This window comes from Pinus tabuliformis, chromosome 3_2 (genome assembly GCF_031772625.1).
Source record: "Pinus tabuliformis cultivar Carrire ecotype Pingquan chromosome 3_2, CPIR1, whole genome shotgun sequence".
NCBI classification, from domain to species: Eukaryota; Viridiplantae; Streptophyta; class Pinopsida; order Pinales; family Pinaceae; genus Pinus; species Pinus tabuliformis.
In genome coordinates this window covers 1,163,420,074-1,163,432,812 of record NC_142302.1, presented here as the reverse complement: position 1 = coordinate 1,163,432,812, position 12,739 = coordinate 1,163,420,074, and the positions used below count along the sequence as shown (strand labels likewise).

General features: G+C 41.2%; 2 protein-coding genes across 2 annotated transcripts; one reads left to right on the top strand and one right to left on the bottom strand.

The window, feature by feature from the left end:
• Nucleotides 1-552: 552 nt before the first annotated feature.
• Nucleotides 553-978, top strand: LOC149184850 (uncharacterized). The gene has a single exon (XM_089415461.1). It carries the CDS (start codon nt 553-555, stop codon nt 976-978), a length of 426 nt encoding a protein of 141 aa, XP_089271587.1.
• Nucleotides 979-11,788: 10,810 nt separating this feature from the next.
• Nucleotides 11,789-12,438, bottom strand: LOC149184849 (uncharacterized protein At3g06530-like). Its single transcript, XM_089415460.1, has 2 exons — nt 12,316-12,438; nt 11,789-12,202 (listed from the first exon to the last, which is right to left on the bottom strand). Exons 1-2 carry the CDS (start codon nt 12,436-12,438, stop codon nt 11,789-11,791), a joined length of 537 nt encoding a protein of 178 aa, XP_089271586.1.
• Nucleotides 12,439-12,739: the final 301 nt, after the last annotated feature.

Here is a 12,739-nt window from a genome sequence, read left to right as displayed (position 1 = left end):
GGAGTTGCAAGAGGACATTATGTGGGAAAGGCCACTACACAGAAAATCTTGAGAGCTAGGTTATGGTGGCCCACAATACATAAGGATGCAAAAGAATTTTGTCGTGCATGTGATATATGTCAAAGAACAGGAAGGCCATCTAGAAGAGACGAAATGCCATTAAATCCACAGGTGACGTTGCAAGCATTTGACAAGTGGGCTATTGACTTTGTTGGACCTATTAACCCACCAGGAAAGAAGGCCAACACAAGATACATAATTATTACAATTGATTATTTGACGGGGTGGGTCAAGGCACAATTGGTGAAGGAATGCAACACACATATTGCCGTGAAGTTCATTTTTTAATACATTCTGTCCTAATTTGGGTGTCCGAAGATATTAATGAGTGACCAAGGCTCACATTTCTTGAATCAGACTATTGAGGCACTGACTGAAGAGTTTCAAGTACACCATCAGAAAAGTACCCCATATCACCCTCAAGCAAATGGGACAATCGAAGCTTTCAACAAAATTATAGAGAATGCACTCACAAAGGTGTGTAATGTGAACATGAATGACTGGGATCTAAGAATTCCAGTGGTGTTGTGGGCATATAGGACAACATGCAATAAAATGATAGGACATACACCTTTTAGGTTGGTATATGGACAAGAAGAAGCCATGCATATGGAGTACATTGTGCCAAGTTTGAGAAATGCAGCTATCACAAATATGGCAGACTCTGACGTTATGGAGGAGAGGATGGCGCAATTGCTTGCATTGGAAGAAGACAAGTTTATATCAGGTTTTCATCAACAAGTACAGAAAGCAAGGGAGAAATCCTGGCATGAAAAGCACATCAAGCAAAAGATATTCCGGGAAGGAGATATTGTACTCTTATATGATAGAAAATTCGTGAAGTTCCCAAGAAAATTTAAGACACATTGGCTAGGACAATATATCATCAAACATGGCTCTGATGGTGGTGCAGTTTAGCTTGCGAAGTTAAACGGTCAGCTCATTCCAGGATGAGTAAATGGTAGTAGATTGAAGGTATATGGGACAAATTTGTCCCTGGATATTCACACTGAAAAACGAAAGGAGAAGAGCCTTAGTGCTACTTACAGTTGAAAGTGGGCACTGGACTATAAACCACTCTATAGAAGGGGACTTCACTGAAGAAGTCTATTGCACGATATTCAGGGGTATGTCAAAGATCATACATAGAACCATTATATCATCTATAGAGAGAACAAGTGATTGAGTCTTTTGTTCTTAAGGAAAGGCTTCACAACTAAGTGCGCAGAGGCCTGGGAAGAGTCTGCAGCTGAGTGCACAGACCACCTGTAGTTGTGTACGCAAGTCGAGGAGTTGTATGTACTAAAATATCTATCTTAATGAAGAGGAAGAAGTTTTGGCGAAGTCTTTTGTATCTATATTCATAATTTGTGTTCATATGTACTGTTATGCTTGATTTACTTATTTATGCGAAAGAATATGTGTTATATTATTCTCTGATATGTTTATTTAATAAGTGCAAATCTGCGACGTAAAGCATCAGCGTGAAGTTTTTTATGTATGCAAAGTTGTAGATAAGTATAAAACATAAGAAAACACATGGGTGCCACAACGCAGTATCCCTATGGTTCTAGAAACCTAGTTCTGCAACCTCCCATAACCACTTAGGGTGAGACTACGATCTACTTGTAGGTCGTTGCCAAAAGGGCTAGTGGTTGAGGGTTTTGTTGGTGCGCAATACACTTTGAACCTGGGTCCAAGCCCCTTAAGTCAGAAAGAACTGCGTGACATTCAGAAGTATGTCTAAGTTCAAAAGAACCGTGATGGAAGGTAGATTACTGCGCGATTGTCGAAGATAACAAGAAAAATATGACTCTGGGAAGGAAAAAGCTACTGTTAAAATAAAGTTTCCATTAAAAGGCGCAAGAGAAATGCATTTACGAAGGACAACTGACTGAATCTAGCGCCATACCTGCATTCAATGAACAAGACCTAAGCTAATCATGAGGTTCGAAATTCAAATTTGCTATAAAGGCCATGTCCCATGCCACATTTTACACTTTGTTGTCTAGAGAATTTCGTTTGTGAAATTGCAACTAAGTGTGAGAGAAGTGAGTCATTGTATGTCTGAGAGAAGCTTTGAGGAAATTTCTATAGCATTTGCAAAGAAAGGGTTAGCAGGAGTCATGGAAGCCCGAATTGGTCAATCTGAAGCACCGAATGCACTCCTGCCCCCAAGGCACACAAGGTCACTGTGGAAACAAGTAGTTACAGAAGAAAAACCTAAGAAAAGACTTGAACAGAGGCCTGCTGAAGCCTCTGGAGTAGAGCTAAGAACATCCCAAAGGAAGAAGACAACAAAAGAGCAGCAGACGAAGCCCGAGAAAGATAAGAAACCTAAGGAGAAGGCGAAGAAGACAGTACAATAGGAAGAACTAGAGGAAATCAATGACAGTGAGGAGGAAGTCGAGATGCCTCAGATGGAGACAAAGGGCCCCAAAATTTCCTCTGTGTTGCCACCATATTTTCCATCGAGGAAACCGGATAACAAGTGTTGATTTGGGGTAGCATCAGATGTGCTCTAGCAATAAAAATTGGTGGAGGGACTAAAGAGCATGAGATCTCCAAGACTGAGAAATAGTTTTGGAAAATTCCATCCAAATGGAAAGTTATTAAAAAAATTAATATTTTTAATGAGGTCCTAAGTCTAAACTTAGGAAAATAAAAATATTAATGGGTACTAATAAAGATAAGGATGAGAAACTTCTAAGAGACGAAGATCAAGTCTATTTTAATCTTAGCCATTGGTTAGGGACTTAATCTCAGTCATTGATCCATCAACAACAAAAGTATAAGAGAAGGATTGAGGGTCAGTTGGAGATATACTAAGGGAGACCAGTCAGTTCAACTTTTGGAGTGGGGTTTGCTGAGAAATTTGAACTAGAGGTCTGGATTGCAGCAAGAGGTAGTGAGTATGGAACAGAGCGGTAGGAAAAATTCCAAAAGATCATCGCAGAGATGAGAGAGGTAGATGCAGAGGCAGCAGGACTGCACAGTCACTAGAGGGCCTACGTGGGTGATGCAGAGAGGCCTAGTGCTGACGCAGAGAGGTAGGAGATGATGTGGAGGGTCTGGGAGTTGTGCAGAGGCCGACAAGTCTGACGCTGAGTCTAGGGGAGGTGTTGGAGAATTTATCTCTATTGGGTAAGCCAGTTTGGCACCTAGTTGTACTCAAGAATAGTTGATTAATAAAATCCTCCTCTATTGCACCTGTTTTCCCGCATTGGGTTTTTCCAGGGACATTTGTCAAAAAATAACTATGTTGATGTGTTTGGTTTTGTGCATGTACTTGTCTCTGTTCTATGGTGTGATATTTGTAGTAGAGTTTATTTTAATATTTACTGAAGCGATTTCATAAATAACTTATTGAAGAATAAGTAGGAAAAATAAATCAGTTGCTACAATAATATAATTTTCACATGGTATCAAAGGAAAGAATCAGATACATGAAGGGAAAATCAATTATGGGTCGAGAACATGATGCAGAAGCATCAACATCAGGAGACTCATGCAGATTTTTAGAAAATTGCACAGGGGATAGAAATCTTTATTTCTCTATGTTGGATTCCAGATTGGAAGAAGAAGTTGCTTGTGTGACAAGCTTGGCATCATCTGAGGTATGATATATAGACAGTGGAGACTCCTAGCATATGACAGGAATCCGGGAATGTTTCTCTGAGTATCAAGAGGAAAGGATGAATTTTCAGATCACCATGGGGAATAAGGCAAAGTGTACTCCAGTAGGAAAGGGGACCATAGTGTTTCAAACAGAAACGGGAGAGTGGTTCCGAGCCACCAATGTGTTGCATGTGCCAGGACTGGGGATGAACTTACTATCTGTATCACAACTTCAAAGCAAGGGCTATGACATTTTCTTCATCAAGGAGAAAGTGTACATCAAACACCCAAGCTGGAAAAAGAAAGTGCATATCGGAATCAAGAGTAACAGGTTGTATAGGTTACAGCTAGAATCACCAATGGCACTGATAGGTAGTCATGGGGACAAGGATTTGAATGAACTATGGCATAGATGAATGGGAAATTTGCACCATGGGGCTCTGAGAATCCTCAAGAAAACTATAATAGGAGTTCCAGATCTTAGTACAGAAAGAGATGATGTATGCAGAGGATGTGCTCTGGGCAAGTATGCCAAAGAAACATATCCTAGAAGTAAAAACAAGGCCAAGAGTGTACTAGGATTGATACACTCAGACATTTGCAGACCAATGTTCACTAAATATCTTAGTGGTGCCAAATACTTCGTCACCTTCATCGATTACCACTCCAGGAAAACTTGGATTTATTTTTTGAAAACTAATGATGATGTTTTCTGTCGATTCAAAGAGTTCAAGGCTCTGGTGGAGAATCTGACTAGAAAGAAAATAAAAGTTTTGCGCTCAGATAATGGTGGAGAATATGTCGACGAGGACTTCATAGAATTTTGCGCTAGGGAGGGCATCAGAAGAGAGTGGACAACTCCATACAAGCCGGAGTAGAATGGAGTAGCAGAAAGGAAGAACCAAATTATCGTGGAAGCAGCCAAGACCATGATGTATGATCAAGATATGCCAAATTTCCTGTGGGCAGAAGCATGTAACACGACAGTCTATGTTCAAAATAGAAATCCTCTTCGAGCATTGGGCAAGATTACTCCAGAGAAAGTATTCATAGGGAAGACACCTGAAGTCAGCCATTTTAGGATATTTGGGAGCTTAGCATATTGCCACATACCCAAGGAAAAGAGGAAGAAGCTAGATCAAACTATAGAGAAAGGATATCTAGTGGGATATAGCGAGAACGCTAAGGCATACAAAATCTATCTTTCAGGGAGCAGGAAGGTAGTAGTTTGACGAAATGTGAAGTTCATGGAGGATAGGACCTTCAGAAAATATCGAGAAATGCCTTCCAAGGAACAGTCAAAAGATGAGTCGTTGACCAAACCACTTCAACCAACGGAAGTCAAGAATTCTTCCCCGAATCAGGAAGAATCACAGGAGGAGGAGGAGCTAACAGAAGCACCTACTACCAGAGGAAGAACGAGCAGGGAACTTTGATAGATTCTGCGAGATGCAGAGGATTTCATTGGTGCACCAAGAAACAATAAAAGGGAGTGAAAATAGTTAGATAGATATCAAGCATTAGTAGCTCAAGATGAGGAGCCTGCCAGTTTGAAGGAGGCTGCTCAACATCAAGTTTGGTTGGATGTGATGGTAGAGGAATACAACTCTATAATGGTGAACGATGTCTGGGAGGTAGTGTCGATACCTCAAGACAGATCAATGGTAGGTTCGAGATGGATCTACAAGATTAAATACACTGCAGATGGCAGTGTGGAAAAATAAAAAATGTTTATGGCTAAGGGGTATGCTCAGAAGGAAGGAATTGACTACAAAGATACCTTCGCCCTAGTATCCAGGTATACATCTTTTAGAACCGTGATATCTCTTGCAACACAGATGGGATGGGATATTCATCATATGGATGTCAAAACAACATTCCTAAACATGGTGATAGAAGAGGAGGTATACATTGAACAACCAAAAGGCTTTGAGACACATAAGAAGAAGCCTCATGTATGCAAATTGAAGAAAGCCTTGTATGGGCTGAAATAGGCACCTAGAGCATGGTATGGTCGAATTGATGGCTACTTGCAGAAGATGGGGTTTGTCAAGAGTGACGCAGATCCAAATCTCCATTATCTGGTTGTAGAGAATGAGCCTCTAATCCTAGTATTATATGTGGATGATCTCTTCCTGACAGGATCATCCAAGCTCATTGGGGACTACAAGAAGAATCTAGCCATAGAATTTGACATGAAGGATTTGGGACAGATGCACTATTTCCTGGGGTTGGAGGTTTGGAAGAAAAATGGGGAGATCTTCCTTGGACAAGGGAGATATGCTACAAAAATTCTGAAGAGATTCAGGATGCAGGATTGTAGACCCATGGCTACTTCAATGATCACCAACTGGAAGAAAATTGATGCATCAGAAGACAAGGATGTTGATCCCACCTTATACAAGCAGCTCATAGGGTCCCTGATGTATCTAGTCAATACCAGGCCAGAAATTTGTTATGCTGTCAACACCCTCAGTCAATTCATGGTGGAACCAAAGAGGGCATACTGGGAAGCAGCCAAACATGTTCTCAAATATATACAGAGAACAGTCGATTATGGACTCTTGTACACTAGGAGTAAGGATATCATATTGAGTGGATTTACCGATGCAAATTGGGCTGGAAGTTCAGTGGATCAGAAAAGTACCTTTGGGTACTATTTAACCATTGGATCGGGAATGACCTCATTGTGCAGTAGGAAACATAAATCCATAGCTCTGAGCTCAGCTAAAGCAGAATATAACTACAAGCACAGCTTCATGCGAAGCCATATGGCTTAGAAAACTGCTTGTGAACCTATTCAGAAGAAAGATGGAGGTGACCAGGATCATGTGTGATAATTAGAGTTGCATCAACCTCTCTGAGAATCAAGTATTTCACAATCGGTCAAAGCACATTCATATTCGGTGTCACTTTGTTAGAGACTGTGTCCAACGAGGAGCTGAACAATTGAGCTACACTCCTACAGGAGAACAGGTGGTAGACATCCTTACCAAGACCCCTGGAAGAACCAAGTTTGATTATTTCAAGAAGAATATGGGGATGATAAAGAATCCATTGTAGTGCAGATGCAGTGTTGGGAAGAAGGACCAGCAGCAGCACAGATGCAGAGGGAGTTGTAGTGCAGATGCAGTGTTGGGAAGAAGGACCAATAGCAGCACGGATGCAGAGCGAGCTGCAGTACAAATGTAGCAGTGACAGTGATAGAGCCATGGGCAGCAGTACAGGATGTAGCAGTGCAGAGGATGTTGGGCAGGGAGGCCTAGCATCTGCACAGGTACCAGTGCCATATAATTAGAGTGATGCTCAAAGTGGAGTATTACAAGAGCACATTCCTTGCTAATAGGGAGTGTTGATTTGGGAAGGCATCGGATGTTCTCTAGCCATGAAAATAGGCAGAGAGACTAAAGAGCATGAGATCTCCAAGACCCAGAAATCGTTTTGGAAAATTCTATCCAGATGAAAAGTTATTAAAATAATAATATTTTTAATGAGGTCCTAAGTCTAAACTTAGGAAAATAAAAAAATTAATGGGTATTAATAAATATAAGGATGAGAAGCTTCTAGGAGATGAAGATCAAGTCTATTTTAATATTAGTTGTTGATTAGGGACATAATCTTGGTTGTTGATTCATCAACAGTAAAAATATAAGAGAATGCTTGAGGGTCAGTTGGAGATATAATGAGGGAGACCAGTCAGTTCGATTTCTAGAGCGGGGTTTGCTGAGAAATTCAAACTAGAGGTATGGATTGTAGCAAGAGGTAGCGAGTATGGAACAAAGAAGAAGGAACGGTACCAGAAGATCAGCGCAGAGATCAGAGAGGTAGGCGCAAAGGCAGCAGGACTGCATAGTCACTGGAGGGCCTACGTGGGTGATGCAGAGAGGCCCAGTGCTGACACAGAGAGGCAGGAGCAGACGCGGAGGGTCTGGGAGTTACATAGAGGCCATCAATTTTTACGCTGATTTTCGAGGAGGTGCTAGAGAAATTATCTCTGTTGGGTAAGCCAGTTTGGCACCTAGTTGTACTCAATAATAGTTGGTTAATAAAATCCTCCTCTGTTGCACTAGTTTTCCCGCATTGGGTTTTTACAGGGACATTTTTCCAAAAATAAATTTGTTGATGTGTTCGGTTTTTGTGCATGTATTTGTCTCTGTTCTATGGTGTGATATATGCAGTAGAGTTTATTTTAATATTTACTAAAGCGATTTTGTAAATAAATTATTGAAGAATAAGTAGGAAAAATAAATCAATTGCTGCAGCAATAGAATTTTCACACCAAGTCGGTCAAAGATCTGAAAGATGCGAAGTTTGGCACTTTCACATCGTTTCTACCAGAGAAAGTGTCATTTGAAGGCGAAGTGTTGGGGAAAATCCTGCAATTAGAAATGGAGGATTGGGACTTTAATGACAGAAGTAAATATTCGCAGTTCAAGCCAAGCAAGTACCTACACTAGGTCTATTATCCAGAAAGCAGAGTTACAAGGTTGGAGCCACACCGGTGGGTTGTAGGATTGCAGAGATCGCGCTTGTTAAACATGCTATATGTGCCACACTTCGGTAGAAGCACATCCAACACAGCCTGTGTGCGACAGTTACTAGCATTGGTGCATGACGGAAACCTCTGGTTGGGGATGAGGATCCTGATCGATGAAATGTTAATACAGAGGATTATAGGACTGCCTCACCAAGGAAAGGACCCTGCCAAAGAATTTTTCAGTAAGAATCAAGACAAAGCAATGGCATAGACCATGAAGGATAAGTTCGGGATTATCAAGAAGTCACACAGTTACGATATCAACTCTAACAGTGATCAAGGGGTGTGCTTCGCCGCACACATGTTAGCAGGGGAAATAATGAGGAAATGCATAGTGAATGAAGTCCCCACAGTTGTGGTTTCTTTGGCTGCACAATTCAGTTATGGGGTTCAATTCAACTGGGCTGGGTACTTATGCAAGGAGTTTTTGGAGGATTTTTGAGAAGCACAGGAGGAAGGGAAAAAATTTCATTACGCATGGTTGATCTTGATCATCGTGTTGATCACATGGAAGGAGCTAGAGGACTCACAATTTCCTCCTGTTGAAACAGATGTATGTGAAGCCACGTGGTATGCCTCACTGTGGCATATTAAGGAGTTGTTGCATGTGCAGGAGAATATAATTTGTTTTGTGCTATTGAGCATGGATTTGCATATGGTGGTGAACCAGTATCCCAGGTTATCACCTATTTTGTATGAGCAGCATTGCAACATCACAACATTCAAGGCAGATTTTCACAGAGTATACATCAAGTCTCGGAAGGATCCAATGGAGACATGACACCCTCTTCCATATTTGGTCACTGAAGATGACTTGCTCACAATAATACAACAATGGTCAGTTGAATGGATGACCCCAATCATAGACGACACTGAAGCAGTGGGGGGCACTGCACAACATGCGGGTCTAAGTGGGATAGATAAAGAAAAAGAAGCAAAGGAACTAGAGCCAAAGACAGAACCAGAGATAGAACACGATATCCAACACCCTCTCAGCGATGTAGATATAACAGAGGAATCACCATTCATCATCAAAAATAGGGTACCTACAGTAACTATGTCGGGTGCAAGAAAGAAACAGATCGCAAGCAAATCTGAGGGCACAATACAGCTTGCCCTCACTAAGGGGGACATCGAAGAGACTGGAGAAAAGGTCCAGGAAGTACCAACAAAGACTTGGAACAAGGTCGATAATTGCTACAAAATGATCTTAACATATGTGCAGCAAGGCATTACGGAGTTAAAGGTACTGGCGCAGATAGCTAGACAACCACCATAGATAGGTCAACTATAACAGCCAAAGAAATGAATTGAAACAATGTTCGAAGTAAGGATTTTGAAGGTACCAGCTGGAGCATTGCAGTTTGAACCATCAGAGGATAGAGAATGAGAAAAATCCTGGGACAATGTTAAGATTTACATTTCCGCACTGTCGATTCAGGTATTACTCGAGTTCCATCAAAGTATTATAGATGAACTAATGGAGTGAGAACAATGCACTTTGTTGTTAAGCATTGAGGTGGAAAAGGAGAGAGCTTCGCTAAAGAAGGAGCTTGATCAATTGATCAAGGAAAGGGACACATCACGCCAGCAGTAACAACATCTAGAAAAAGTCATCGCAGAAACTTGTAGCACAGTTCTAGATGTGAAGGTCCACGAAGAGGAATCACTAGCAGAGAAGGCCACGAAGCTTGCCCTCGCAATAAGGGACTCAAAGAATAAGCTCACGAAGATGAAGTTTGAGTATGAAGTCAAGATTACTGAGCTAAAAATGAGGCTGCAGCTAGTCACGCCACCAGAAATAGGTGAGTAGAGGGAGAAGGATTTAAAATGTTGGACACCTAATCCTCTATGGGTTAGTTTGGAAGCTGAATAGACAAACGAAGTCCAAGAGACCTTTGGATGTGGAACCCAACGGTCAAACCATGTACTATAAATTTATATCATTTGTTAATAAAAAATGTACTCTCATGTTTATCTTTCATCTTCCATTGCTGCCATGTGTGTGTCTAACATGGTATCAAAGCCGTGATGTGTGGCCTGTGTAGTTTTCTTCCTCACAGTTTATCCCTTAGGTTAAAAAAAATGACATGTTGTTATTCCCTGCGCAGCTGGTCTGAGCTGCCTTGAATAGCGCTGGCCTGGTCTTCATTACCTGTAACTTTCCTGACTACCTAACACGCCTGACAACCTGAAACATTGAAGCTGAGCACATTAGACCTGCAACGTCCCAAATTAGCGGTTGTGTTGGTAGGCAATGTATTCCTACCTGCGGCCTGTCAAAGTCTATGTACTGGTGTCAGTTGTCTGAAGCCTGCTCCATACAGTATCATATGCATTTTAAAATTTTCACCCTCTGTCTTATGCGTTTTAAAATACGTTGTTGTTCCCACCATCCACGTCAATTTTATTTCCAAGCACAACAAATGAAAATTCTCCGGATTAGAAGGGCTTGCCTGAATTAGAAATTCATCGCGCCAATTATTTATGTTATCAAATGATTTTAGGACATTAACATCGTAAACAAGAACGCAGCATTCAGCACCATGGTATAAGGCAACACCAAGACTCTGAAATCTTTCCTGGCCAGTAGTATTGGTAACTATGAAGTTCAAAAGTTTCTTTAATTTGACATTGCATTATGATGGCTTTTTCTAAACGCATATCCTTACAATGTGTGATGATATAAAATGCCAGTGTTACTTTCCACAATATCTCTTAAGGTTCATCAAAATGCCACTTTTTGTTGTCATTGATGGATATGATCCATTCTAGATTAGATTCGTTCTGATACCTACTTCAGCAGATCCGAATAACCATTGGCACACCTGGTGGGATCCCATATCTGTAATGTGAACAATCTATCCTCAAACTGAACTTCTGGTTATGAACACATTCACATTCAAGAGCACATAAAAAAGTCCTATCTCCATAGCGCGTGTCCTCCACCTCCATTTGGGTCGAGGCGTTACAAGCCATTGCGGTATGAGAATTGAACCATCAGCCCATTAAATTGATATGCTGCTGTTGTCCAGAGCCATTTTTAGCTTTCGTGCAATAAATTCCAGTTTAATTGATTCTCTGTCCTTTTGTATATGCGTCCTGGTCTGAGCTCTCTCCACCGATTGCCATACCGCCTTGAGTTCTGCGTGTGTTGGCCCGTACTCATCTCTGTGTGATGAAACTTCTCCTATAAAATCTAGAAATTGTGTCTTATTTCTTTGAAAGTCGATTGTTGTTCTAAGTAATGCATTGAAGCAGTGTTGAATAGTCTTGAAGAATGCGTTGAACTCCTGGTGCATTGGTCCTTTTTTGGGTTGGTTGAACGATATACCACTTTGCCTATTCTATCCATAGTGGTAAACAATTAAACACAGCGCCATCACTGCATATCCCAGTAGCAGGAAGAAGGAGAACGACCTCTGTAAGGTGAACACTGAGTGGGAAAATGCACGCCTAAGTGGACTAGTGTTCATTTCATGGCTGATCCGGGTTGATACGCTCCATGGCCTATGGTTGATATGATGTTCACCTCCATTTTAATGGACGCAAGGGCATCTGTCCTGACTCCTGCTATCGCACCCCAAGCCAGAAGGATGATTTGGGGCATGCTCGGCTTTTGATCACTGGCATATTATATTCACATATTGTCTCCAAAACTGTTGTTACACAGGTGCATTGTTTAACCAGGACTGCTTTTGGTGGAGGTGCACCTGACTTCTTCACTCCCTCTAGAAAATGCCGCTGATTTTTTTCCGAGTTTAGCAGTTGTACAATTCGCACAAATAAGCTTGTTTCATGGTAGGGAAGAGCACAGAGTATCACATCATCTACATTGTATGCATATATCTTGTATCGCCGAATCAAGTACTCCAGCATCTTGTGAGAATGTGCAAGAAGCAGATATCCAGACAGTAAATGCAAGAATGTGGCAATAGATTTATCTAGTTTTGCATTATATTCTCTATTCTGAAGCTCCCGGTCTATCTGTAGGCTTCTGAATTGAACAAATTCTTCTTAAATGCAGCAAAGGATCTCTCAATCGTGGAGAGTTCATCAAACCCTCTGAGAGAAATATCATAAACGCTTTCCAAACTAACGTTTGTTGCTTCAGTGGGATCGAAAAGAATTGATGGCCGCGTGAAAGGCCTCTTTTTCAAATCCTCAACTTGCACATGGGTGGAGGCAATAGCTTTAAGTTGTGATTCTAGAGAAGTTGCCATAGTTGTGATTCCAGAAAAGTCCCCTCGAGCTGGAACTTTGGCGGCTGTGAAAAGAATAGCAGGGTCTTCCTTCCTCTTGCACCCAGATTGTCTCCTATATATATATAAAAAAAAGGGGGCGAGTTCAACTCTAATGCGGGGACAATTCTTCATGAAGATAATTCTCAAATGAATGGGCTGCTGATTTCTATTATTAAACCTTCAAATCAGTGGGACGAAATTTATCAAGTTCTGGTGCAGACTTAACAGTGGACAATTTTATGAAGTTTACTATCATTCCCTTGGCATAGCAGGCAATCCT

What these genes read in the sequence shown, in the direction of transcription:
- LOC149184850 (XM_089415461.1), top strand. Translation starts at nt 553, where the DNA reads ATGAATGACTGGGATCTAAGAATTCCAGTGGTGTTGTGGGCATATAGG.
- LOC149184849 (XM_089415460.1), bottom strand. Translation starts at nt 12,438, where the DNA reads ATGGCAACTTCTCTAGAATCACAACTTAAAGCTATTGCCTCCACCCAT. An exon ending in ATCCCACTGAAGCAACAAAC is followed by an intron (nt 12,203 to 12,315) that starts GTTAGTTTGGAA and finishes AGAAGCCTACAG; the next exon opens with ATAGACCGGGAGCTTCAGAA.